This window comes from Cervus canadensis, chromosome 28 (assembly GCF_019320065.1).
Source record: "Cervus canadensis isolate Bull #8, Minnesota chromosome 28, ASM1932006v1, whole genome shotgun sequence".
NCBI lineage: Eukaryota > Metazoa > Chordata > Mammalia > Artiodactyla > Cervidae > Cervus > Cervus canadensis.
Window position 1 is genome coordinate 41,523,175 of NC_057413.1, and position 27,246 is coordinate 41,550,420.

Here is a 27,246-nt window from a genome sequence, read left to right on the forward strand (position 1 = left end):
CCTGGAGAAGGGAAAGGAAAAAAAAAACAACCCACTCCACTATTCTGGCCTGGAGAATATCAAGGACTGTATAGTCCATGGGGTCACAAAGAGTCAGACACGACTGAACGACTTTCACTTTCACATTGTTAGTACATTTCCCAAATAATTGGTTTGCTACTTTTAAGCATCTTCTCCAGAGAGCTTTAAAGAGGAGGCACCGATGACACAAAAAACAGTTCTTTTATACGCATCCTTGAACTTTTGGGTCATCACACGTTCACAAAAAGCAGTGAGGCCCGTTGAACCAGTAGCCTGGACAGGGAGGGGAGGGTCTTGAGCTTAGAAGTTAGGGTGGCTTCCCAGCAAAGTGAATGTCTGAACTCTCACATCCTCCTTTTCCTTCCTGGTTTCTAGGCCTGACCTATGATGAAGTCATCAGCTTCGTGCCGCCACCCCTTGACCAAGAAGAGATGGAGTCTTGAGTGTCTGGTTTCTATTCTGTTGATCCCACTTCACTGTGAGGGGAAGGCCTTTTCATGAGAACTCTCAAAATATCATTCAAGTGCCTCTTGTCGCAAAGATTTCCTCCATGGTGGAAGGGGTGTGTGTGTGTGCGCGCATGTGTGCGTGTGTGTGTGTGTGTCTGACTTTGTGGGAGGGTAAAACATGAACAAACTATCACAGTGACTCTTATGTGGAGTGACAGATGCTCCGTGGCAGCCTCTGCTTGCTCTTGTTCGTGAGAGGCCGCGAAGTAGGCAAGAGCTGCCACCTTGTATGGTTTGTTAAAAGCAAAGTAAAAAAATATTAAACATCCCAGACCCCAGTCATGCTTTTGCCATCTTGGCCTCTCCTGTGGCCCCGCCTTGATGCTGAGGGTTGGGTTTGACCACATCCCACGGTGGCACAGAGAGAAGGCTCACACCTCCTGGCTGCTTCACATGGGGAGCCGTCCCTCATTCTGTGCCAGCCAAAAAGGACCAGCTGGCTTCTGTGCACTAAGTCTGTGACTAACTTGCTTAGTGTGGTTCTCGGAACTCAGCAGGTATACCTGAAACCATTAAATATGTTTGTGCCTTAAAAGGAGAGAAGAAAGTGTGGTTAAGAGAGTGCAGCAGATGAAGCTCCAAGCCAGGCAAGCAGTCAGGCTGTCGGACGGCCACTTGTGAACCCCGAGGAGCCAGGGCGCCTTCGGAGGCACCACGTGTGCATGTGTGGGCATGCGTGTACGTCCTTCCCTCTCCTCCTCCCTCACCCCGCCCCACCCCCAGGTGCCATCGCCATTCCTCTGCACACCCCACCTTCAGTGCAGAGGTCGCTTCAGTACTGGCCCCAGTAGTCAGAGCTGGTTCCTGCTGTCAGTGTCCCTGCTGTGTGCCCTCTATTCCTAGCAGAGTGATGATCTGTTTTGCACGTCTTGCTATTTGAGCATGCACGGCTGCTTGTCCTCTTCTCTTCGGGAGGCCCTGGTGCCAGGCAGGTCTGCCAGTGAAGACCTTATGGGTAGTTCAGGACCCGTGTCACCTCGGCTGATGCTAAGGGCAGGTGACGTCATCCTCTCTTCAGCCCCCAGTACTATTTTGTGTTGAACACAAGTGATAACTCCAGGTGCTTTTGATGTTAAAACTATGAAGAAATGGGACAGATGGATGTATAGCATTTCCATTCTTGCCATCTGGTTTTCAACAAACTATTTTTGGGGAGCCGTCAACCAGGAAAGATCAGGGTTTGTCCCAGGAATATCTTAGACTTTGGAAAACAAGTCATTCTCTTCACTCCCAGTAACCAATGCTAAGACATGCTGAAAATCAAAGTGAAAAATAAAAGCTCATGAGGCCAGAAACTCCTTTTGCTATCCTTGTCTAAATATGATTATTTTTTAAAAAGTGATGAGGTATCTTTTCCACCCTTCTTTGGAAAAGGGTCTTCTTGGCAGCTTAACATTGACTTCCTGGTCTTGGTTTGGGGAGAAATAAATTTTGTTTCAGAATTTTCTATATGGCAGGAATCCTTTGAGAATGTGATTCCTTTTGATGGGGAGAAAGGGCAAATTATTTTAATATTTTGTATTTTCAACTTTATAAAGATGAAATATCCTCAGGGGTGGAGAAGAGTTGTTTTCATAATTTTCTGAATTTCAGGCATCTTGTGATACATAAGGGCCCATATATTTAAACCTTTTGTGAAAGAAAAAAGTGTAGATCCACTTCCAGTGTTGGCTGTGTGACAGAATCTCATATTTGGGCCAAGATGTTTCCATTTCTCTGTCACGGTGCAGCACTGCCTGCACTCCAGAGGGACAGGGTAGGACCCACAAGTCAACTGGAGCAAGAAGGAAGGAGGCAGCTGATGGTGATCACACCTCACCCAAGATCTGCCCCCTCTTTAAAGGAAAATGAACGCAAAGTCCTCATCTCCTTTATATGCAGTTCAAATCCTCATGATCCACAGCAAGATGAATTTTATCAGCCATGTTTTGTTGTAAATGCTAGTGTGATCTGTAAATGCTACAGAAATACTGCTCTGAATACTTTTTTTCATAAAGGTCTTTGCACATGAGACCATATACATGTTAAGAGGCTGAATGTGCCAGGAGCCCGGACTCAGCTGGAGGAGCCTGTGGAAGAAGAGCTCCTTGGTTTCTGAGCGCAATGCTCCCATCTCCTGATTTCTCTGAACAGGAAACAAAAGAGAGAATGAAGGAAAATGCCGTCTTATTTGTATTCATGAACTTGACTGTAATCAGTTATGCCATATAGGATGTCATACAATACCACTGGTTAAAATAAAGCCTATTTTTCAAATTTAGTGAGTTGCTCAAATTTATTATATTTTCCTCTTGATTGTTTTTGTTCAATGCACAATATAGCATTATATCAGTGGTCTTTCAGCTGCTGCCTGGCATATGTTTCTGACAGATCTTAATATGACTCCTCTAAAATGTAGAAGACATTTATAGAGCTCCTTGTGCAGTTTATGATGAAGCAGATCAGAGTCTTCAATGTGGGTGGGAAAAGCAAAGGACAAATAAATAAGATATCACACTACAGTCTACACTTGGGTGTCAGAGTGGCCTCGGACAGAGGTCAGCATACTGGGGCCCAGGGACCAAATCCAGTCTACCTACCACCTGTTTGTGTAGCCCACTAAAAGCGGGCTCTTTACAATTTTAAATGGTTGAAGTCAAAAGAAGAAACGATATTTTTGTAGCATGTGAAAAATAATGTAAAACTCAAATTCCAGTGTCCATAAATAAAGCTGTATCAGAACACAACCACACATTTATGTTTATGTATTGTCTGCGGCTGCTTTTCTGCTACAACAGAGTTGAAGAGTTGTGACAGAGACCATATGGCCCACAGAGTCTAAACTGTTTTCTCGCTAACTCTTTACAGAAGTTTGCTGACCCAGGCCTAGCATTTGAATTTCCTCATCTGAAACATGAAGTCTGTTTAAGTATGAGTTCTTTTCAGCTCTGACATTCTCGGACTATCTGTACAGAGTTATGCTTTTATTTAAAATTGTAGGAAGAAGTTTGGATGTGTACACTGTTAATAGACTTTTGAGCAAGTATATTTGATGACTCTTCTGTTGCATGGCCCTTGACAATATTCTTCAAAACTACTGGATTGCATCACAGGATTAAAGAGTCGCGAGGTCTCACAGCTGTTCTCAGGGCCTGTATTGTGGCTCTCCCCTTCTCAGTAGCCCCGGAATGCTGACGGGGGTCCCAGGGTGGGTCGTGAGGCCCAGCCAGTGAGGATGTGAAGAGTGTGTAGCTGGGGGTTTTGTCCTGTGCTGTGTTGGTCCTTGACTGGCAGCTGGGAATAATGACAGGGATAGAAGGCAAACCAAGCACAGGCTCTTGTCTTCATTCTTACCCCCCCCCGCCCAGTGACTTCTTAAGGGGATGAGAGAAAAAGGACTCTGTTTTTACATGTAATACATCAGCCCCTATAAAGAGCCGACCGTTGTAGGAAATATTTTGCCTTTCCATACAAAATCTGCTGTGACACAGCCTTCCTCCTAGGCTGCTGAGAGCAGAGGGCCTGCTTAGCTCAGGGAGAGGGCTGGCACCAGAAAAATTTCACCTAGAGGTGAATCCACTTAAAATGGGGACCAGAGTTTCATTGTATACGGTAGGGATGGGCAGAGGGGTGGGGTGGGGTGTGTGGAAGTCTAATGGGGACTTTCATCATGAAAACAACAGAATTATAAAAGCTTGTAATTCCAAAAATATTAAAGAATTACATGATTATTTTTTGAGTGAAACCATGTTTAGCATCCTACAATATTCTTCCCATCTCATTTTTGCAGCATAATCATAGAGGGAATTTTTTCCAAAATACATGAGACCTGGGACTTCCCTGACTGTCCAGAGATTAAGACTCCACGCCCCCACTGTAGGGGGCACAAGTTCAATTGCTGGAAAGGGAACTAAGATACCTCATTCTGCTCAACAAGGCCAAAAACAAAACTGAGATCTCCCTCAGTTTTCCTGTGGACGGCACTCTCTCGATATTCACACCACTCTTCTATAAGAGATTGCCTCTCCCTTTACTGTCACCCCTGAGTCTACCAGGTCCCAGTTGCCAGTGGCTTTGCTTGAGATTGGAGCAGTTTTCTAGCATTACTTGTCAAGTTCATCAAATCCACTATTTGCAAAATTTGAAGTTATTGCAATTAATCTATTATGTTTGGTGTTTGTCATATGCTTACAATATGATCAGAGACTAACAAAAGACTAGAATGGGTAAGATGGGCACTTGTTGCCATATCTCATGCAGCCCACACTGGACCTCGCCCAGGTCCCAGCGCCCTCCCCTGCTTCCTTATCATTGGGGATAGACACGCAGGCCAGTGAAGGGCTGCAGCGGCCACTTTCTTCCCTCCCTTCAGTGCTTCTCTCCACAGCTTCATGTCACTTCCCCACCCCCTGCCCCCACCCCTCGCCATGGCATTGCTCTGGAGACACAGTGCTTTCTCTGTCTCCTGGTCTTTGTAGGTGACAGTCCCTCTGCCTAGGACCCCCTGCTTTCTCCTTCCCCATTCCTCTGGGCTAACTTCCCTGTCAATCCCTCCGTGAGCCTTCCCTGAGCATCCCCAAGCTAGGACTAGGCGTGCCTTCTGGGTGCTTTTTTGGTACTCATCTGCCTTGATCAGGGGTGGCACTGATCATGTTGCTTGGCCATTGCCTGGTATCCGTTACCACCTGCTCAAGAGAAAAAACATGAAGCTTAAGGACACAGACTCTGGAATCAGTCTGCCTGAATTCAAATCCCAGCCTCTCCTCGTGGTACAATCTGGGAAAATTATTTTTATCTCTGAACTTACCTCACAGGGTCATGAGGATTAAATGAGTTAAAAGTATGTAAAACCCTTAGCATACAGTAAGTGCTCAATAAATGTTAGCTTAGGGCTGTATGTCCTTGAGGGTACAGACTCTTGTGTAAGAGTATCCCCATCACCTCACATGGTACCTGACATACAGTAGGCATCTCATCTTTATTGACTGAGTCAGTGAATGACTGTCATCTTTTTATCACTTGTAAATCATCTTGTCCTCTGTTTCCTGTTTTTAAAGCTGACAGTCCATAGAAGCGAAGACCATCTAAAGAAGAAAACCAAATATGTACAGATTATCTGCCCTAAGAAACCATGTTGTATGGAAGTTTCCAGTTTAAGAAACAAGTATTAGAATGAGTTTCTGATTCTCTTGGCTTCATCTTGCTTGTCATTCAAGTTGGATGCATAACAACTTAATGAACTGGAACAATAATCCAAAGGTTATTGAAGATGTCTGTTGTCCATGATCTAGATAATTAGTTTTCCCACCCATCTGCCACTTTAAAGTGAAAATACCAGGGGCAAAGTAGGGGAATTGGAAGTCTTTAGGGTATCTTGCACTCATTCAGCCATTCCACAAACAGCTTTGGGGTAAGTTCCACTATCAGGCACTGAGAACATTGGAAAAAATAAGATTCCTCTTGGGGTTGAGGTTCTAATGGGGTGTAAGACTTATCAACCATGACTCTACCACTTGCTTTCCTGGCATGGCAGGACAGAACCTCTGAGCGTCTGTTGCTTGTGGCCATTTCTGGGCCAGATGCAGCCTTTGGTTACACCCTCCTGGTACTCAAGCAGACGGGGGAGCAGGGTTCTCCTGTGGGAGTCCTGGGCCTGTGTGTCCTCCGGCGTTACCTTGACCTGATCAGCCGGCTCCACTAGCAGGGCTGCCGACCACGTGGCCGTCTGTTTCTGGTTGAGATGTGACGTCATTGTACCCAGGCACGAAAGCCCATTCCCGTGCTGCCATTGCTCAGACGTGACCCATCGCACGCTCACAGCTCTGCCCGGTGACCGAGGCGGTGACTCTCTGATAATAGCTGCTGACAAGGTGCCTGTGGTAGGGAGTGTCCCCATCTGGAGGCTGTCCTCCCCCCGCAGGCCCCACCCTGCTCCCCGCTCCACCCAGCCTCTCCCAGGCCTGCTTGGGAGTCACATACCCACTCTAGCATGTTCTTGTAACTTGCACCAAGCGTAACTAGTGTCAAGGCACCTACTAGGGTACTTTTTCTAACAACGTATTGTTATTGCTCTTTCATGACACAGATGAAACATGTTTATTGCTGAAAACTTTTGAACATAGCTATGGAACATCTATCGTCCCACTACCTGGAAATGATAGCTGTTGGCAGGTTGATGTAACTCCTAGAAAATTTTCCTGAATCTGTAAATATATGTAACTTTTATAAAAAACAGATGGTTATTATTCAGTCATCTGTGTCAGCAGATGGTGTTGAAACAACTGGACCTCCTCCTTTCCTCCCTTTAGCCACGATCACTTCCAGGCAAATCGAAGATTTAAAAGGAGAAAGGTGTTTGAAGCATATCCCAAGCCCAGAAGCCATAAAGACAAAGGCTAATGAACTTGGTGACACGCAGTCTGGCAGGTTTAGTAAAGGTGGAAGCTACCCATCCCTCTGAGCCTGCATTCTGTGGGCATGCTAAGCGGTTTCAGTCATGTCCAACTCTTTTTGACCCTATAGACTAACCCAACAGGCTCCTCTGTCTCTGGCATTCTCCAGGCAAGAATACTGGAGTTGGTTGCCATGCCCTCCTTCAGGGGCTGGACCCAGGAATCGAACCCACATCTCTTATGTTTCCTGCATTTGCAGGCGGGTTCTTTACCACTAGCACCTGGGAAACCCATAGGTGCTCAGCAAAATTTGGTTGAATGGATTAAGGCTTTATAAAGCATTGCTGAGTAGGTACTGAGGACAGAGAGAAACAAGACACTCATGCCCTCAAGAAACTTAGAGTTTAACTTTGAAAGTTAACCAACAGTTCAAGTCTAGGCCTGCTGAGCCATGATCCTACGGGAGTCAGAGGAGGGAGAGGCCCGAGGAGAGGAGTGGCCCGCCCCAAGAAGTGCTACTGAGCCAGGCCTTGAGGCATGAGGGTCCTCTCCATCCTGGCAAAGCAGAGGAATGGCATTCCAGAAGGGCAGCTCAAGCAGAGGTGTGGCGAAGGAGATGAGTAAGATGTTTGTGAGATGGTTAGCCTAGACGCTGTGAAGGATCCGATTAGCAAGAAAGGCAGGGCCCTGATGGGGGCAAGCCTTGTCCAACAGGCTAAGAAGTTTAAATTTGATCCTGAAGGCAACTGGGAGCTAAGAGGGTGGGGAGTGACGAGGAGGCGAGGCTGTTCCAACCAGGAAGATGAGTCACAGCTGGTTCGCCTGTTACACCTGCTCATCCCGGCTCTCAGGCTGCCCAGCTGGTGTGCCCTCCCGAGGTGACCAAAGCTGGATCCCCAGCCCCCTGCAGGTTAGGAAGGGCGAGGCCTCAGGGGAGGCCTGGCAGGGCCTGTGAGGCAGGGTGAAGGGGACCAGCTGGTGGTTTGTACCCCAGGAGTCCCTTACTAATCCCTGTTGCCACATCTTTGCTGGAGCTGCTCGCGGTGGCTCATGGGAGCTGATTTTATGTCTGTCTGCTCAATTCTGTGTTCAGTGATGTCAGGTTGGTAGTGTGGACTTGGCCAAGATTGACAAGCACTAGGCATCGGCGTTCCCATCCCCCAACGCTGGTTGTTCCACACAGCACTGGCTGTTTCCTTCTGGAAGTCAGGGGGATTCAGTTATTAGATTTGGAGAAGGGTAGGAAGCGAGATTCTTTTGTTTTTTGGCCACACTGCACGGCACATGGGATCTTAGTTCCCTGACCAGGGATTGAACCCCTGCCCCCTGCGGTGGAAGCACAGATTCCTAACCACTGGATTGCCAGGAAAGTCCCCGGAGATTCTTATTTCAGGAAGCCAAATGGAGTCTTTAGGAAAATCACTGTCTGCCAAATAATAGAACCGCCATCAGGAGGAATAAATTCAGATCCCTAAGGAGCAAAAGGTGACTTTACTGGCACCATCCAATGCCACTGAGCATGGTACTTACTAGCACTGACTCTGCAGTGAGACTCCTGAGCTTGGATCCTGGCTCTGCTATTTACTAGCTGTGTGACCTTGGGCAGGTCACTTCACCTCTCTGTGCCTCATGTTTGTCTTATGTAAAATAAAGGAAATTCTTATCCCATTTCATAGGGTTCTTGAGAGAAATGAGTTACATGTACATAAGCTCTTTGAACAATTTCTGGCAAATAATTAGTGCTCTGGCAAAATATTTTTTCAGTACATAAAACAGAAAGATATGCATTCAGAGAGGCAGTGTGACTTACTAAAAGTCACATAGCAAGTCAGAGGCAGAGCTGGATCAGAGCCCAAGCCTCTGCCACAGCTGGAAGCCTGACTAGCCTTGCCTGGATTTCTTTGACTCTGACAAGGGTGGTGGGGATGGTCCATGTGTCCTGAGGTTGGATATTTACATCGAGAGGGTGGAGCGGGCTGACCCAGTGACCTCTGTTCTGGAAGGGCAGGTTGTTGAGATGTACTCTGGGTGCACAACCTCCTCTGCCCAGCAGGTCACACCAGAGCCCAGGCGGCACGGTGACCCCATTACCGAAGTTTGGCAGGTCACTGGAGCCAGGACTGCCCCAGGCATAAAGATGAGTTTGGCCAACCTCCCCATTACAAACAAGACAGAGGTGTACGGTGACGACAGTAGCTCCCGGTTATAAAGTCCCTACTATGTACCTGCCACTCAGCGTATGCAGGGCACTGCTCTAGGAACTTGGGATTCAGCAACAAACAAAACATAAAATCCTGACTCTTGTAGACCTGACATTTATAAGGATGTAGATATAAGACAAATAATGGGCTTCCCTGGCGGCTCAGACAGTAAAGACTCTGCCTGCAGTGTGGGAGACCTGGGTTCAATCCCTGGGTTGGGAATCCACTCCAGTATTCTTTTTTTTGTTTGTTTTTTACCCTTCAGTATTCTTGCCTCAAGAATTCCATGGACAGAGGAGCCTGACAGGCTACAGTTTATGGGGTCACAAACAGTCGGACATGACTGAGTGACTGACACTTTGACTTTTCACACAACATATAAGATAAATAGAGGCTTGAAGGAAACTGAGGCCGGGAGAGACAGGTGGGGTCTGGCTTGAGGCAGGCCGGGGGGGCCTCTCAGAGCAGGTCCTGTGGGATGGGCAGGAATACTAGGCACAGGCCTGCAACCCGGGACCCCCAGTCTCATTAAACCCTCCAGCAGGGTAGGTGTCGCTCTCCCACTGGACTGATGAGGAAGTTCAGAGACATGCATTCAGCAGCTCTTGGTCACACAGATCAATGTGTTGGCATGAGATTCAAACCCAGCTCTGCTCCCAGTCCTCATCTACCCCCCCTACTGGTTCGGGGGAGTACAAGTCCACCCAAGAATGTGGGTGTCACAAAGCCTGGGGGTGTGGGGTGGGGAGCAGCTGGGGTCCTGGGGTAAGCAGGTCTGTGGTTCACTGGGGACCACCTCTTTGAAGAGGTGAGTTTAGAGCCCATCTTTAACGACCAGGAAGGAAGGGCAACTCCAAAGGGTGGAGGGTCTGGCTTCTCTAGAACCTCAGCGGGAGCAGTGAGGGTCGTAGACAGGGAGAGGCCCACTTTGGAATGAAGTTGTGTGCAAATTCTTGGGCAGAGAAGAGGTCCCCAAGTTCGGGTTGTGCACCCTGGTTCCTAATCAAGCACCTTTCACCACCACACAGGGATCCAGCCTTGCACACGCAGCATAGCACGCCAGGGCCTCGCCTCAGGCAACGAGGGCAGAACAGTGAACTCGCAGGGCAGATGGTGTCTGACTGACAGAGCCTGCACCCCGGCTGCCTCCCGGGAGACAGACGCCAAGCATCTTCCCCATCATTGCTCCCTCAGATCCACCATTTGGGTCTTCACACCACGACCCCTCACCACCTCTGGTACCCACAAGAGACAAAACTATATGGTTCCTTCACTAAGTCTTTGTAGTAAGTCCTCTACATATAAATGAGTCCAACCCAAGTTAGCTAGGTGCCCAACTAACACAATTGCAGAAAGAAAAGAAAGAGAAGTCACTCAGTCGTGTCCGACTGTTTGCAACCCCATAGACTGAAGCTGACCAGGCCCCTCCATCCATGGGATTTTCCAGACAATACTGGAGTGGGTTGCCATTTCCTTCTCCAGGGGATCTTCCCCACCGAGGGATCAAACCAAGATCTCCCGCACTGCAGGCAGACGCTTTACCATCTGAGCCACCAAGGAAACCCAACTGCAGGGCAAGCGGCGATTTCACTCATGCCTGAGGTGATGGAACGCATGTTTCCATCTTGGAAAGATCGCAATTTGAAGGTTCTCATGTAGGGGACTCACTGTACTAAGCACCTGCTGGGGGCCAGGATGCTGCTGGGGGCTCAGCAGTGACCCAGACACTATCCCTGCCCTCCCAGAGCCGTTTTTCCAGGGCAGAGATGGACACCTCATGGAGGACAATGCAGGTTAGTTGAAAGTGATGGTTCAGTGGTTCAGACTCTGTTCTTCCACTGCAGGGGGCCCCAGTTTGATCTTTGGTCTGGGAAACAAGGGGCTTCCCCAGTGGCTCAGCAGTAAAGAATGCAGGAGCCATTGCAAGCAGAGGCTGATCTCTGGGTCAGGAAGATCCCCTGGAGGAGGACATGGCAACCTACTCCAATGTTCTTGCCTGGGAGAATCCCACAAATAGAGAACCCTGGTGGGCCACAGTCTGTAGGGTCGCAGAGCTGGATACGACTGAAGCGAATGAGCGTGCACAAATACACCTGGGGAAGTAAGATCCTGCGTGCCTCCCGGCATGGCCAAAAAAAATAATGTGTTTCAAAAGGGTGACAGATGCTACAAAGGACAATGCAGAGATCAGAGGGAGCTGAGACCCAGACTTGGCTGGAATCTTCCACCAGATGGACCCCAGGCCACGTCTTCACAGGACTGGGTCAAGGACGGGAGGCCCAGTCCTGCAGGCTGGGTGAAGGGAGGTGGGTCTTGGGGTGGAGTAGGGAGGGTGGGAGGGACAGGCCGATGTAGGGTGTGAAGAGGGGCGGTCTGCTTTCTGGGTCCCGCGAAGGCTGCGGGGGGCGCCGCCAGTCTAGCAGAACCGGCCGTACCCCGCACTGTCCACCAGGGGGTGCTAACGCCGAGGCAGGGAGAGCGGACTAGGTCGACGCCAGGAGCGGGGAGGCTGAGTCCGCAGCTCCTCGGAGGAGGGGCGCCGGCGAGCATTGGGCGTCTGATGCGCTGTTCTTGGGACGGATGTTCCAATCCGGGCCTGAGTCCCCTCGAAGTGGAAGAGGTGTGGGGGGCGGGGCGAGACAGCCAGGTAAACCAGAGGCCAGGAAGCTACCCCCAGGGGAGGAGGGGGAGGGCAGGTCAGACGTGGGAACAGAGTGGAAGCCTTTGGAAGGAAGGCAGACACCTGCTCCAACCCCCCCGCCCCCTAGATCCTCCTGGCTCACCCCTGTGCTTGTTCAAGTGCTGTTCCAATGACGCCTCCTCAGACAGACCTTCTCTGCCTCTCCCACTCCTCCCCCACGTCTCAAAACAGTCCTCGCAAGTCCTTTATATATCCTTAAGTAAGTAAGTAAGTAAGTGCTAGTCATTCAGTCATGCCCCACTCTTTGCGACCTCATGGACTGCAGCCCACCAGGCTCTTCTGTCCATGAGATTTTCCAGGCAAGGATTCTGGAGTGGGTTGCCATTTCCTTCTCCAGGTGGTCTTTCCCACCCAGGGATTGAACCAGGATGTCCTGCATTGCAGGCAGATCCTTTACTGACTGAGCTATGAGGGAAGCATTTTCTTCATAGCACTTAATACTGCCTGACATTACATGTGATTGAACCACATAAAATTGTCAAATATCAGCAGTGCCATTCGGTTCAACCCAATACTGTACATGTGCTCATTGGTCTCTGATCTGCCTCCCCGCTAGAATGTCAGCTCCACGCGGCAGGGACTTCTATCTCTTGCATTTCTTTTTCTCTTTTGGCCGCACCACGCAGCATGTGGGATGTTAGGTCCCTGACCAGGGATCGACCCCACGCTCCTTGCAGTGGCAATGCAGAGGCCCTAAGCGGTCAGTGATCCCTGACACCATGTCCCTGCCTTCCAACATTTCACAGACTCACTGGGAAGACAGCCGCACAGAACAAGCACTTCTCAGACACTTGCTGGGCAGCCTGGCTGGTGGTTAAACGTGCAGATTCTGGGGCAGGACACCACGTTAGAAGACCATGTCCACCACCTTCTTGGTCATATGTGACTTTGGGCAAATCACTTAACACCTCTGGCCTCAGTTTGTCCATCTGTAGGAGGCGAACATTGTATCCTGACACCCGGGAGCTGCCCAGGCCCGTCAGCCATGCCCTGGCATTGCTCAGAGCTGGCCTGGCACAGCTCATCTTGATGTGCTCCCACTGAACGCAGGCAAGGCCATCTGTGACCACAATGGGATCGAGACAAAAACAAGACACTCTGTAATCGTGTCTGAGCACAGAGAAAACAGAAGTGTCGTCCAAACCACAAACATGACCAAACACCCCCATCCAGCTACTCTTGAGCGAAGGCTGGCGCTTTACCAGTTGTGGCTCCCTCCTCATTGTATTGGTCCTCCTTCCAGGTAAGACTCATTAAGACACCTAACCATAAAATCACCTCCACTTCCTGATTTCATCTCATCCGGAACAAAGTCCGGCTTCCTTACACCTTCCACCAAATGACCTAACTGCAACAAGAAGTCCTTTCCAACACTCCCTTACTGAGACGGCTCCCCGCCCCCTGCCGGTTCCCCTGTGCATGTTCTCCCTTGATGCAACCAGTGACAAACTCAGTTTGTTCACCCACAGGTGTGTTTCTGGGAGGATCTTTGGCTGGAGATACTGACAGCCCCTAGCTCACTGGGTTGTTGTTTTACTGCACTCAGAATGAACCATCTCCAGGACCCTTTAAATATACTTAGCACGTTTTAATATCATTCCCATGTTACAAGGAGGACACCGAAACTCAGAGAGGGGAAGGAACTTGGCCCAGGTCACACAGCTGGTAATGCAGAGGCAGGATGGAAATGTGGGTCTCATTCCAAAGGGATGCCCCCTGCCCCGATGTTAACAGGACAGAAACCAACCACACAGGGTCAGTGTCTGGGAGGAGAAGTGCAGAGAGGCCTCAGAGCCCAAACAGAAGGGAGCCCAGGGGCTGTGAACCGGGAGCACCCAGGAGGTCCTCGGTGACCCCTCCTCTTCCTCTCCCATTCATGACCTCCCAGATAGGATCGCCTAAGGCTGTCTCTCCAAGGCTGCCTGGCTACTGAGTCAACACAGGTCCAATGGAGGCTGAAGGGGGGTCAGTGTCCGCAGTCTGGGGCCTGAGTCACTTCCTGGCCATTGCTTAAGAGGTGTCCAGAGCCACAGCCTCAGTGACCAGCTCGTGCCTTTTCAGGATTGCACCCACTTGGGCAATGAGCACTTACCTCCCTGACATTTGTCACCTTTCTGGGCTCACCTCTGTCACACTCAGGTTTTCGAGAGGCTCAAGGCCTGTCTGGTCCCTGGAGAACTGGATCCTCAACCCAGGAGACCCGAGTCTCCTGGACAACTCTCTCTTGATTGTACCCAGCCCTAGACTTTGGCTTCCAGGATCATATGCCAACTTCTGAATCAGAGTGCCTTCCACTGGCGTCACCGACCCCCAAGGTCCAAAACTCCTGCAGCCCCCCTCCTCCACCAGGCTCCTAGCCCCTTCCCGTTTCCTCCTACAGGGTCTCAGGGCTGGAGTAGAAGGTCAGGTAGGGGAGAGGGTGGGGAATTTGTCAGATCCCCAGGGCAGGATGTATGAGGGAGACATGGTTTGATCAGTAGACATGTCTTTAGGATGGGTGAGGTAGATAATTTGAAACACAGGCCATCTCCTTTAAGAAGTAATGCCTCAAAAAAAAAGAAGAAGAAGAAGAAGTAATGCCTCTCAACCAGAGACACTGCATAGACTTGGAGTCTCAAACCAGATCGTCTTAGCTTCTTCAACTCAGCTCTGCCCCTTCCCAGATGTCTGACCTTGGGCAAGTGACTTAACTTCTCTGAACCTCAGGTTCCTCATCTGTAAAATGAGGATAATAGTACTACTGACTCACAGGCCTCTCACCAGGATTAAGGGAGCTGGGTATGTAAAACACTTAGAATAATGACTGGTACACGGCAAACACAAGTAAGTGTTCATCAGATAAATATTTTTTTCACCTCGGATGGGCTGACTCTCCCACTCATTCTCCATAGAGTTTTTCACAGCCTACTGTGTGACAGACACATGTAAGACAAATAGATCCCCTGCCCGCAATGCCTGTTGGGCGTTTCTGTGGGGTCCCTGCACCCCCCGCCCCCATGCCCCCCAGGGTCTGATGCTGCAGGACTGTGTGGGGCTGTGGCACAGGGTTTGGGTTCTGAAGACCCCCGGGGGGTGGGGGGGGGCTCCTTGGCTTTGAAGCACAGCATCTCCATCCCTTCCACAACCCAGTTCCCAGGCCAGCAAGGGGTCAGACGAGCCAGGTCAGGCATCTGGACCTCCTGCAGCCATTCTCTGCCTCTGACCCTGTTCCTGGAAGGTCTCGTGATTTAATCTGAGCCCAGAATCTTCTTCAGGATGCACAAACGACCAGACACAGGTGGCTGAAGGCTCTGGCTTGTCATTGCCTTCACCGGGCAGCAGGAAGCCAGCAAAAACACATTCGAAACCGAATATGTGAATCTAGACTGGATGGTTCATATTACAGAATTACTGTTATTGATTCTAGGTGTAAAAAAGATACTGTAGTTGTGTTTTTAAAACAATCCTTATCTTTTAGAGATACAAAAAATTATTTTCAGATGAAATGATAGGATGCCTGGTTTTGCTTCAAAACAATGGGGGAGGAAGTATGTAGAGGAAACAAAATTGACTAAAAGAGTTGATTTACTTGAAGCTGTGGGGTTTGCACCTGGGGTTATGCGGGGTCATTAGAATCTGCTTATCAACGTGTGATTCAGAGATCCCTGAGCCTAGGAGCTGGTGAGAAATGCAGAATCTTGGCTCCACCCCGGATCTCCTGAACGCGAATCTGTATTCAATGAGACACCCCAGGGATTCGTGTGCACATTCAAATGTGAGAAGCACTGGCTACTTCTCTATGTTTGAAACTTCCCATACTCAACAAGTTACGGGCTTTTGTGGGGTTTTTTTTACCCCAAAATTGTCTTAAAAATCTCCGAGATCTTCCTACAGAATCCTCTGCTGGCAGCAGCTGGGAGGCTGTCTTCCTGCCTTCTGCCCTCCGTGGGGGCCTGGAAGCGCCCCCCACCCCACCCCCTGCACTGCGGCGCCCCTGCCGCTTCGCGCGGGTCTGTAGCCGGGGTTTCGAACTTCGACCTCGGCGGAAACCCGGGGCTCCCGGCAGCCGCGGCCCGGCAGGCCCGGGCGTGGCGGCGCAGCGCACCTGGGCGCGCCGGCAGGTGGGACGCGTGGCCTGGACGGGGACCCGCCCTCGCGCAGGGGGAGGAGCGGGAGACCTGGGCGGACACGGCGGGCGGGCGCCAGGGGCTGGGAGCCCGGCGGGCCGCGAGCGCAGCCACCGCGCTGGGGCCGCCGACGCCGAGTGCCCGGGATGAGCTTCACCCGGAAAAAGGGTTTCTACAAGCAGGACGTCAACAAGACCGCCTGGGAGCTGCCCAAGACCTACGTGTCCCTGACGCACATAGGCAGCGGGGCCTATGGCTCCGTATGGTGAGACCCTCCCCACCCTGCGCCTGCGCGACCACTGGGGCGTCGGGGGCGCCTGGGGCATCGGGCCAGGCCGCTGGTGGGCGCCCAGGCACCGGGACACGGGCGGGGCCCCCGCAAGAGCCAGATCCCGGCCAATGCCCCCCGTCTCCCCGGATCCGCCTCCCGTGTCCCCTCACCTGCTGGGCGTGAGAAGTTGTGCACCCACCACCTTTGATCAAGGACCCCAAGGCCCAGAGTCCGGCGGGTTGGGAAGACTTCCGCTGGTGCTTTTCCCAGGCTGAGCCCTGGGACTGGAGGAGGCAGCAGGCTGAACCTCGAAGTGGAGTAGGAGCCTCGGGCTGTGGAGGCTGGCCATGGGGCCGCCCCCGGCGCCAGCTCGCTTTTCGCACCTGCTTGGTGGGGGCCTCTGTGGGTTGAATTAGGACTGAATCGGTTTCTCCAGGGTTTACAAGGGACCCCAGAGCTCATCTGGCCGACTCCCGATTGATTGTTATTTAATACACATGGGTACACGGAGACGCAAACAAGAAGCGACTTGCCAAGTTGTTCGGGATCCTGTTGGCATTAACTTGTTTGACCCGGTGCATGGCACCTCTCTCGGACCCTGCCTGCTCCCTCCTCGCTCTCCCAGTCCCACTGTGCTTCCAGTGGCTCACTCACAGTCCTGGTGGTGGGCATCAGCTCCTCCCAGCTGAGACTGCTGGCCCAGAGGGATTGGGGTGAGGATGGCCGTGGCGCCCCAGATGGCCTGGGAGATGCCACCCAGGGTCTGGAGCCCTGCCTGCCTCCGGGCTGGGGAGGGGGGTGGCGTGCTCCCTGCTGACCTGCCTTTGACCCTACAGCTCAGCCATCGACAAGCGGTCAGGGGAGAAGGTGGCCATCAAGAAGCTGAGCCGGCCCTTCCAGTCCGAGATCTTTGCCAAGCGGGCTTATCGGGAGCTGCTGCTGCTGAAACACATGCAACATGAGAATGTAGGTTGGGCCTGGGGGCTGCTTTGGGGAGGCAGGGGCGGGAGGGCAGCCCCAGAGAGGGTCCTGACCAGGCCCCTCCGTGTGTGTGTGCATGCGCACACACGGAAGATACCCCAAGATGATGACCCAACAGTGCCAGCAGAAAAGGAACCTCCTCCCTGCTCCTCTGATCCTTGTTCCTCACCTGATTATTAAAACTATGTGCCAGGACCCACCCCGCCTACTTCCCAGGTAAGGTGCAAAGGAATTTTTGGCAGTGGCGCAGAATGACCTTGGTGTCTCACTGTTATGAGGAAATGGGCACCGAGGAACTCCGTAGTTGTTCTAGATCTAAGACCTGGTGCCCAGGATCCTGGTTAATGCTGTTTCCACATAATTACAACAAGGATAATAGAAACCTGTGAGCACTTATGTGCCAGGCACAGTTCTAAGAACTTTGCAGAAACTAGAATGTTTAATCCTCACAGTGTCATATAAGTACCATTACCGCCTTATACAGACAGGGAAACTGAGGCACAGAAAGACTCGCAGGTTATCAGACGAGATCAGGCACGTTCAGGGTGGTATGGCCGTAGACAGACAGATTATATGGTTAGTCAGTGGCAGAGCTGGGATCTGACCCTAGACAGCCTGGCTCCAGGCCCCAGAGCGTGACCTCAAGACTGTCCCATCTGATTGAAACAGCCAGGAAACTAGTGACCCAGTGCTGAGCCTGGCCCCCAGGCTTTGCTGCAGGGGACTTGTATTGGCAGACAAGTGTTTTTAAAAACGTGCTAAGTCGCTTCAATTGTGTCCGACTCTGTGACCCCATGGACTGTAGCCCGCCAGACTCCTCTGCCCATGAGATTCTCCAGGCAAGAATACTGGAGTGGGTTGCCATTTCCTCCTCCAGGGGATCCACCCAACCCAGGGATCAAACCCACATCTCCTGTGGCTCCTGCATTGCAGGTGGATTCTTTACCGCTAAGCCACCAGGGGAAACCCAAGCATTTAAAACAATGAGTTCAAAACACTGTGTGTATTTTAAGTCCCATTCCTCCTCATTCAGCTCCTCCCCATGGCCTCCAGCTGGGAAGTCTCACCCCAGCTCTGAATCAGCCCTTTGGCAGGCAGGGTTGGATGTGGTGAGACCCAAGGTCAAGAACAGGGAGCCTGCTGGCTGGAAGATTCCTTCTCTGTCCCCGCCTCAATTCCCTTCCCCACTCGAGGTTCCCTGTCTGAGCGGAGACTGCGTTTGTGCCTCCTGAGCACCAGACTTGGGGTCAGTGAGCAAGGACATGTCCACCATCCCTTATCCCAGCCTGACTCCCCATCGCAGTGCACTGCAAATTCCTGCCCAGGTGGGGGAATCCCTCCCCCACCCCTGCCCCTTTTACTGCTTCTTCCCAGAAGGCTGGGAACCTGCCTCCTTCTGGAGGTGCTGTTCTAGGAAAGGGCAGGTGGTCCTGTGCAGGCCTGGGGCCACAGAGGACAGGTGCAGAGGGGCGCGGCGGATGCCCAGCTCTCACTGGCCATCTTCTCTTTAGGTCATCGGGCTCCTGGACGTCTTCACCCCAGCCTCCTCCCTGCGCAACTTCCATGACTTGTGAGTCAGGCTGTGCCTGGTTCCAGGACATTTGCAGGCCTTGCTTGCCACTGGGGGGGGGGGGGCAAGTAAGAAGAGGGTCCAGGTTCTCTCTTCTGGAGAGTGGGGGGGCTTCCTGTCCCAGGAGGCTGTGTGCCTTTGGGCTGGGGAGAGATCCAGCCAACGGTGGAGAGAACGGCTGGCCTGAAAAGGTGGGAAGGGCTTTTTACGGAGCCCAGCTGACAAAGAGCTGTCTGCTCATCTGCTTTGCCTTACCCACCTTTAACACCAGAGACATCGGTGCCAGCCCCCACAGGGTTTGCATTAGCCTCCCTTGCCGTGTCCTGTTGCAGGTGTGGGTCTGGACCTCAGGACTCTTCCTAGAATGAAGCAAGGATCACAAAGCCTTAGCCGCCCTGGCCAATGGGATGTTTCTCAGAATTACACAGAACATGAAAATTTAGTTGCTAAATGCACGGCCTTGCTAGCGCAGTACCTGCTAAAATTTAGGAAACTTGGAGTGGGTTGATTTTTTTTTTCCAGTCCTATTTCAACTGTAACTGCAGTTCTCTTTATTAGGATGCTTTTGTTTTCAGTTTAACGCAGTGAGTTTGAATGGATTTTTTTCCCTACAATGCCAGCTGCTGGGCTTGGCATTGGGAATTTAAAGTGGACCAGCTCCTCCAGACAGACAGTGGTGGATACTGACAGTGGTGGTCAGTGCTCTGAGTCTGGGGAGAGCCGGGAACTGCCAGCTGCCTCAGCGGGCTTCATAGAGGAGGTAACTCTGAACTCAGCCCTGAAGGATGAGTCAATGTTTGCTTGAGGTAGAAGGGCTGAAGGCATCCCAAGGAGAAGGAACTGCATGGACCAAGGCCATGATGCATGTGTGAAAGAGGCTGGGCCATCCTGAGAAGTGCAGTGAAGCAGTGGCTGATTTAGTTAGGCTGAGTCCAGACTTGACTCCACAGGCACCCTCAAGGCTATAGAGGTTTTGAGCAGCAAGGTGAGGTGGTCAGAGCGGATTTGGGGATGCACTCTGGCAGCAGCAAGAAAGGAACAGGGACAGTTTTAGGGAAAACCAGACCTTGTTCTAAATGCATCAAGGTGATGGGGTCCCAAGAGCTGACTCGAAACCCATCGAGAGGCAGCACTGTCAAGCTTGGGATGCAGTGGCGAGGAGAGGTCAGGGGATGCCAGGTTCCTACTGGGAATACAAGGTGAAGGAAAAACAGATCTTAGGAGAAAGATAATGAACTCCACTTTGGACACTTCATTTTTGAAAAGCCTATGAACATTCAAGTGTTTATCCAGCAAACAAACCCAGAGTTTAGGAAGGTCTGGGCCAGGGATGTGGACTTGGGCCAGAATAACCACTGGTGGATGAGAGCCGAAGCCCAGGGACAGGCTAGCGCAGGGCATGATGCGATGCTGTGGGTTAAGATATCGACATGAAAGAGAAGGTACAACAGGATCCTCAGGCGGAGAGCTGAGCCCGCCTGACCAGAGCTGGAATTTGCAGAGAACCTTGAGGGAGTGTCAAGCTTTACACAAGTTCCAACAGAGAGAAAGGGAGTCGTGGGTATGTGTGCTGGGCTGGTGGGGCAGGAGCGGACACCCCGTTGTCAGGGAACTGCGCTTTAAGGCAGTGGGGTCGACAGGTGAGGACCACTCTCTAGAAGTTTGATCAGGAGGGAAAAGAGAGAGAAGGAGTAGGGGTACTCGAAGAAATACGGTTAAGGGAGGGTGGCTGTAGCACCGTAAGACGTCAGTGAGTTTGTCAGCTGAACAGAATCAGTTTCCCCGTAGCGGTGAAACATGAAGGTGGGGAGGAGCCTGTGCATAGAGCAAGGGTTCCCAGTGCATGGGAGGGGGTACAGTCAGGTGGAAGAAGACCGGGAGTCACAGGCTCATGGAGGTGGCCTCCACATTCTTTTATTTGTTTAACTCCTTTCTAGATCTTTATCCTTTTCTGTTCTGGACTTTGCTGTTACTGCCTTGAGTAGCAGTTACATTTTGCTGACTTTGACCTGTTTTGCAATCCCATTAAGAGAGGGTGATGGTTCAGCTATCTCTTTCTTCCTTCTTCACCCTCCTGGAAACTGTTTTATTGTTTCCTTCTTGGAAGGGAGACATTTTGGATGTTTGAGGATTTTCATGGCCGCTCATGACCCTCTGAGGTGGGAAGAAAATATTTGTACAGAAGCAGAAGGAAATACTGGCAAGTGTTTCTAACTCACAGCAGTGGCTTTCTGTGGGGCGTGGAGGAGAGCGAGGAGAGGATACCTTTGAAGAGCGGGAACACTGCTGCATTTGGTCTTCCTGAGCACAGCTCCAGCTGAAATACCCTGAGCTCTGCCAACAGGGCGGCCGCCAGGGCCAGGCTGGGAGCCAGGAGCTGGGAGGCCCAGTGCCTGGGGATTTGGCTGGCTGTTGTGGGAGTGGTTCTTCTCGCACACGAAGGTCATCTCTAAGGCCTGTGTTCTGCCCCAGCCCCGTGCCCCTCCTCTGAGCTGGGGCCTGGGGCTGGGTGGGCCTGGGGACTGTTCAGGAAGCCTTCATGCCTTGCAGCTACCTGGTGATGCCCTTCATGCAGACGGACCTGCAGAAGATCATGGGGATGGAGTTCAGTGAGGACAAGATCCAGTACCTGGTGTATCAGATGCTCAAGGGTCTTAAGGTGGGTTGGAGCCTGCCAGAGGGCAGTGGATGGGGGCTGGGTGTTGAGACCTGGGGTCTGGGGGAGGCCAGGCCTCAAAGGTTCGGGAGAATACACCACGACAGGGCAGAGGCTGTCTCTGAGCCAGCCTGAACGCCTAGTGTGAAAGCCGGACTCTGGACTCACGCTTCTCCCTCTCTCCCTCCAACACAGTACATCCACTCAGCTGGGGTCGTCCACAGGGTGAGTACTTTCTCTGCTACATCCTCAAAGGTCCCACCCACTCCTGGGGTCTTCTTGAAGTTGGGGGCGGGGGGAGGGTAGATGGCACAAGGGGAGCCAGGGATAGGGATTTTTCAGACCCAGCCTTGGCCCAGGAAGGCCTGCTCACAATTGCTGTTTCGGGGAACTTTCTGGGAAAATGTCACCAGTGAAGCTGAGATGGGTGTTTCAGGCTCCAAGAGTCGGAGCATTTTAGAGCCGGATGGACCCTAGAGGACACCTGGTCCAACCTTCACTCTGCACGGGAGACCGGCACCCGCAGAAAGTGGCAGGAGCCTGGCCGGGGCCGCGTGCTGGGTGGCGGCCGAGTGGGAACACCGTCTCTGCCTCTGTCCAGCACGCCATCTCTCCTCTCCTCTAGGACCTGAAGCCGGGCAACCTCGCTGTGAACGAGGACTGTGAGCTGAAGGTGAGTGGGCCCAGGCAGGGTTGGCCTGGGCTCAAGGTGGGCCCCTCTCCCGCCGGAGCCCCCAGAAGCTGCTCCAGCGACCCCCTCTCCTCAGAGAGCTCTTTTCCCTTTGTGCCCCGAGTTGTAGATCTTGGATTTTGGGTTGGCACGGCATACGGATGTGGAGATGACGGGTTACGTGGTGACCCGCTGGTACCGGGCCCCTGAGGTGATTCTCAGCTGGATGCGTTACAACCAGACCGGTCAGTGGTCAGCTGCCCCGGGGAGGGGGCTGGGGGTCTTCTCTGATGGCGTCCTCAAGCCTGTCTTGGAGACTCTGGGTTGACCGACTGCCAGGTCCTGACCAGCTGGTCCAGGTGACACCTCCTCCCCCTCCTTCTGCAGTGGACATCTGGTCTGTGGGCTGTATCATGGCAGAGATGCTGACAGGGAAGACGCTGTTCAAGGGGAAAGATTGTATCCTTTGCTGAAAAAGCCAGTCTTCATCCAGGGATTCATTCCTTCAACAGACACTTTATTACTTAAATCTCTCTCTTTTTCTTAATGTGACAGTGACAAATGCTCCCCAGTGGAGTAATTTTAAAGTGCAGAGAAGCAAAATTATGAAAACCAGTCACCTGTGATTCCACCAACCTGCAGAAAATACTTGATGTTTTGGCACCACACCCACCAGTTGAGCACCTCCGTGTGCCTTACAGGGACTGGGGAGATGATACGGGGTCTCCCTGCCAAGCTCAGAATGCAAGGGTGTGGGGGGAGTAGACAAAGAAATGCACGGAGGTGACGGAGTGGGATGAGTCTGGGAAGGTGGCACCTGCAGGAGCATTTGTGGGGAGGGACCCTTAACCCAGCCTGGCAGGTGGGAAGTCTCACCTGCGTCCTGAAGGATGAACCTCCCCTCCTGAAAGCAGGAGGAGGTGGGTATCTGGAGCCTGGATGGTCCACCCTGCTGGGCGGGCCTGATGGAGGGGCAGTGGGAAGGGCAACTCCAGACCCGCTCCCCCCGACCCAGCGAGTGAGACTGAGCCTTAACCTGCTGCCAAGACCTGGACCAGCTGACCCAGATCCTGAAAGTGACCGGGGTGCCGGGCGCAGAGTTTGTGCAGAAGCTGAATGACAAGGCGGTGAGGGGCAGATGGGCCCAGGCTGGCTGGGGCTGTGCCCTTGGTGGGCCAGGGTCAGGGAGGTGGGCTCACCCACACCGCCCCTCTGCCCTGGCAAGGGCTCTTGCCTTTATCTCACTTTGGATTCGGAGCTGAGCCCTCAGCCCTGCTCAGCGGCTTTTCTGGGGTCCCTGCTCTAGATCCTATGGCCTAAGTCCCAAGGAGCTGACAACTTGGGATTACTCAGTGCTGTTCTGTCTTCCAGGCCAAATCCTACATCCAGTCCCTGCCACAAAGCCCCAAAAAGGATTTCTCTCAGCTCTTCCCACGTGCCAGCCCCCAGGGTGAGTCTCGGGGGCCTTCAGTCTGTGTCCCCGTGGGCGGGCTGGGTTCTCCCGGGCCTGGGGCGTGAGGCTCACGCTCTGTGATGGCAGCCACAGACCTGCTGGAGAAGATGCTGGAGCTGGATGTGGACAAGCGCCTGACGGCCTCGCAGGCCCTGGCCCACCCCTTCTTTGAGCCCTTCCGGGACCCCGAGGAGGAGACAGAGGCCCAGCAGCCGCTTGATGATCCCTTAGAACGCGAGAAACTCACAGTGGACGAATGGAAGCGTAAGGGCCGGGCGCCTCAGCGCCTCCCCCCGCAGCCTGCAGCCTCTGTCTCCTCTGCTGGCCTCGTTTCCCCGCCTGGCCTTAGTGGCCCTGGCGTTTCTCCTGGAGACTGTGGCCTCTTTCTCTCTGAGCAAACACTGTCTCCTGCATGCGCTTCTTCCTGCACTGAGTGGATTTCCCGCTCTGCACCATGTCTGTTGGGGGAGGGAGGCAGGCGCTTGCCCTCAGCACCCACCACCCCTGAACCCCACTGCCTTCCTCAGAGCACATCTACAAGGAGATTGTGAACTTCAGCCCCATTGCCCGGAAGGACTCTCGGCGCCGGAGTGGCATGAAGCTGCAGTGACCGTTCTAGCCGAACCCTCAGCTGAGCCCAGGAATGGCCTCGTGGTCCACCATCTGCCAGGCACTGCCCCTGGGACCAATATTTATTTATCACTACTAAAGTCTCAACCCGTCTTGGATTACAGCCTTCCAAGCAGAGGATGGAAGGCCCCCTGTCCTTGTGTAGGAAACAGGCTTAGTAGATGCAGAATTCAGAGGGTGTTGGTTGGGAGAAAATAGCTCTGATCATAACTGGCCACATTAAAGCACATAACGTGGAGAATTGCTTGTGTGTGTGGGGTCCTTTCTTTCATGGTTGGAGTGGGGCTGAACTGGGGCGGCGGTCAGTGGTAGTGATGACGTATTAACTTGCTAGGGCTGCTATAACAAATTACCGCAAACTGGGTGGCTTTAAAATAATAGAAATTTATTCTTACAGTTCTGGAGGCTGGAAGTCTGAAATCAAGGTGTTGGCAGGGCTATGTTCCCTCTGAAGATTCTAGGGAAGAATCTTCTGGCCTCTTTTTTCTGGTGACTCCTGGCATCTTTGGTGTTCTTTGACTTGTATGTCGCTACATCACCCCTACCTCTGCCCTTGTCTTCCCATGGCCTTCTCCATGTGTGTCTGTCTGTGACTGATCTTATAAGAACATCAGTCACTGAACTTAGGACCCACCCTAATCTAGTATGATCTCATCTTAATCCTTAGTAATTACGTCTGCGAGTACCTTATTTTCAATAAAGTCACATTCTGAGGTTCTGGATGGGGGACATGAATCTGGGGGGCACTTTATTCAATCCACGACAGATGGCCATGAGGGAGGGGCCCCTTCCCAGAGCCCCTTTGTTGTGGAGCCAAATGTGACTGGCTGCTAAATTAAGGGAGCTGCAGAGAAAGCTGCAGCTGGTGAGACACTGCACGCAGGTTATTTTGGGTGAGTGAGCAGCAATCAAGATGTGAAACAACAGGAGGCTTGTTGACTGGGAGCTGCGGAAGGCAGAAACGGGCTTTTTCCAGGAAAACAGTGCTGCTCCTTCCCCCTTTGGGGAACTGTACATCTCTCCTGAGCTTTAACCTGACAATGGGTTGGATCCTCGTGTATTCAGGTTTGAATACTCTGTTGAGGTCTCAAACTTCCCTGTGCACCAGGGTCCGGTTAAAATGCAGATTCCTGGGCCCTGACCCTGGGTTTAGTGGGTCTGAGGTTGAGAACCCAGAAGGTTTGAATGAGGACCTCGTCACCTCAACCCAAGCCCAGTGATTCTGATGGATATCAGACCACACTTAGAGCAACATTTTGTTGATTTCAGCACCACTTTGTCAAGAGGCCTAAATTAGAAACCTACAATGAGAGGATGAGGGGATTTAGAGGAGTTTCACTTTCTCATTTTAGAGATGTTAAAACTGAGGCTCAGACGGGGCATTTTTAGGGCAGTAAAACTATTCTGAATGATGTCATGGTGGATACATGACATTATGCATTTTTCAAAACCAGTGGAACTGTACAACACAAAGAGTGAACCCTCAAGTAAGCTATGGACTTTCTTTAATAATAGTGCACCAATATTGGTTCGTCGGTTGACACTTTCATCCCTGAGCTGAGAAGATACAACTGTAGCTGCGGAAGAATCTCTTCTTCTCCCTTCTCCCTACACTTGGCTTTTGTTTCCTTAAATTGGGCTGGGGACTCCCCTGGTGGTCCAATGGCTAAGCCTCCGTGCTTTCACTGCAGGGTGTGTGGGTTCAATCCCTCGCCAGAGAACTAAGATCCTGAGTTCTTCAAAAAAGAAAAGGGGAGGGGGGGAGGGCTGAAAAAACTCCCTGAGTACAAAAGTTGAGTGCTCCCTTCCCTTTATTCCACAGTGAGCTTGGGGTTCCATCCTCATGTGATTGAAGCTAAGAGGCTGGTGATCGTCTCCTTTTTCACAACGGGCAGCAGAGGCCCAAGGCCACTCCATCGAGCTAAAGATCTCCGTGACTCATCGCGGTCATGCCTCACCCCTGCGTCCTACCCCAAGGTTTCCTGGAGCAGGAGCAGTGCCTGGTGGGATTCTGACCTGGTTCCTCCTGTGGCAGCCTGTGCTCAGCGGGCAGCCGTCCTCACTCTGGGCCACGCGTCAATAGGGACCGCTCCTGGTCTGGGGGCCCTTGACCTTTTTTGTGCTGTGAATCCCTTCTCAAAATATTTTCCTTTGCATAAAGGGATCACAGAGGAAACTAGCTATGTTGAAATACAGTTGTGAAAATATTGAAGTGTGTGGTGTTGTAATATATGGGTTTCTTTAATACATTAAATAACAAGAATTGAGGGGATGAGCCCAATAAACCACTGTCAACTTGAAGTAGAAATGAGTTTAAACAATGTTTCAAGATACTTGCAAATATAAAAGGAAAGAAAAAGCACTGCTTTCTACTGGCCCTGCTAATGCAACCACAGTTTTTTGCGTTTATTCATAACTGAGAAAATGGAGGTGAGTGGAGGTTAAGTTGTAATATTTTCCAATCTCAGTTCATCAACCTCTGAATTCCAGTGTACAGGCTGTGGTTCAGGGACCCTAGTTAAAAACTTCTGTCCTGGATACTAAAATGTGACTTTAGGGATCCTTTGCTACTTCTTAACCACACCCCCCCAACTCCACCACCACTTGTAACCCCATACCTCCCCTTGTATGATCAGGGAGCCAGGCTGGGAACACCCAGATCTGCCCCTGGACGCCTACAACACATACTTCCTGCCTTTCCCCTGTCTCCCAACCTTACCATCCAGGGAGGGATGGGTCTGACTGGGGCATTTTGCTAGGCAATTTGCAGAGGCCTCTGTATCTAGTTTTGAAGCAGATGGACTCCTCCCATCCCCACCCCTATAGTGTTCCTTCTTAACAGTTTTACTGATGAAGACATTTGGGCCCAGAGCAGAGGCTGGGGTCCAGGTCTCCTATTTAGCACCGCACTGTGCTTTCCCCTGCAACAGCGGGACAGTCACACCGAGACCAGCGTGTGCGCTCCTCTCTCCTGCCTTGCCGTCCCCGTCCCCTCAATCATCACAGACACAAAAAGCAGGCTTGTGTCAGCTGGCCAAGAGAAGAAACTCCCGGGAAGACACTTGTTACTCTTTGTTTTCCTGAAGGCCTCCCCTTGAGAATATTT

The 27,246-nt window shown here is 51.8% G+C and overlaps 2 protein-coding genes across 3 annotated transcripts in view; both read left to right on the forward strand.

Moving 5' to 3' along the window:
* MAPK14 (mitogen-activated protein kinase 14) overlaps nt 1-2,790 on the forward strand; it is a 74,178-nt gene extending 71,388 nt beyond the window's left edge. For both annotated transcript variants that reach the window (XM_043449312.1, XM_043449311.1), the window contains exon 12: nt 397-2,790. In XM_043449312.1, the coding sequence (XP_043305247.1) occupies nt 397-464 (68 nt within the window). In that variant the 3' untranslated portion in view covers nt 465-2,790. The remainder of the gene's footprint in view (nt 1-396) is intronic.
* Nucleotides 2,791-15,950: 13,160 nt separating this feature from the next.
* Nucleotides 15,951-24,384, forward strand: MAPK13 (mitogen-activated protein kinase 13). The gene is made up of 12 exons (XM_043450688.1): nt 15,951-16,174; nt 17,017-17,146; nt 18,673-18,731; nt 21,282-21,390; nt 21,583-21,612; nt 22,013-22,060; nt 22,188-22,302; nt 22,445-22,516; nt 23,105-23,184; nt 23,429-23,507; nt 23,598-23,774; nt 24,038-24,384. The coding sequence occupies exons 1-12, from the start codon at nt 16,056-16,058 to the stop codon at nt 24,118-24,120; spliced, it is 1,101 nt and encodes a 366-aa protein (XP_043306623.1). The 5' UTR covers nt 15,951-16,055; the 3' UTR covers nt 24,121-24,384.
* Nucleotides 24,385-27,246: the final 2,862 nt, after the last annotated feature.

Excerpts from the sequence above, each read along its gene's own strand:
- MAPK13 (XM_043450688.1), top strand. The coding sequence starts at position 16,056 with ATGAGCTTCACCCGGAAAAAGGGTTTCTACAAGCAGGACGTCAACAAG. Across the intron at positions 17,147-18,672 it reads AACACATGCAACATGAGAAT|GTCATCGGGCTCCTGGACGT; the intron begins GTAGGTTGGGCC and ends TCTTCTCTTTAG. Across the intron at positions 23,775-24,037 it reads CACAGTGGACGAATGGAAGC|AGCACATCTACAAGGAGATT; the intron begins GTAAGGGCCGGG and ends TGCCTTCCTCAG.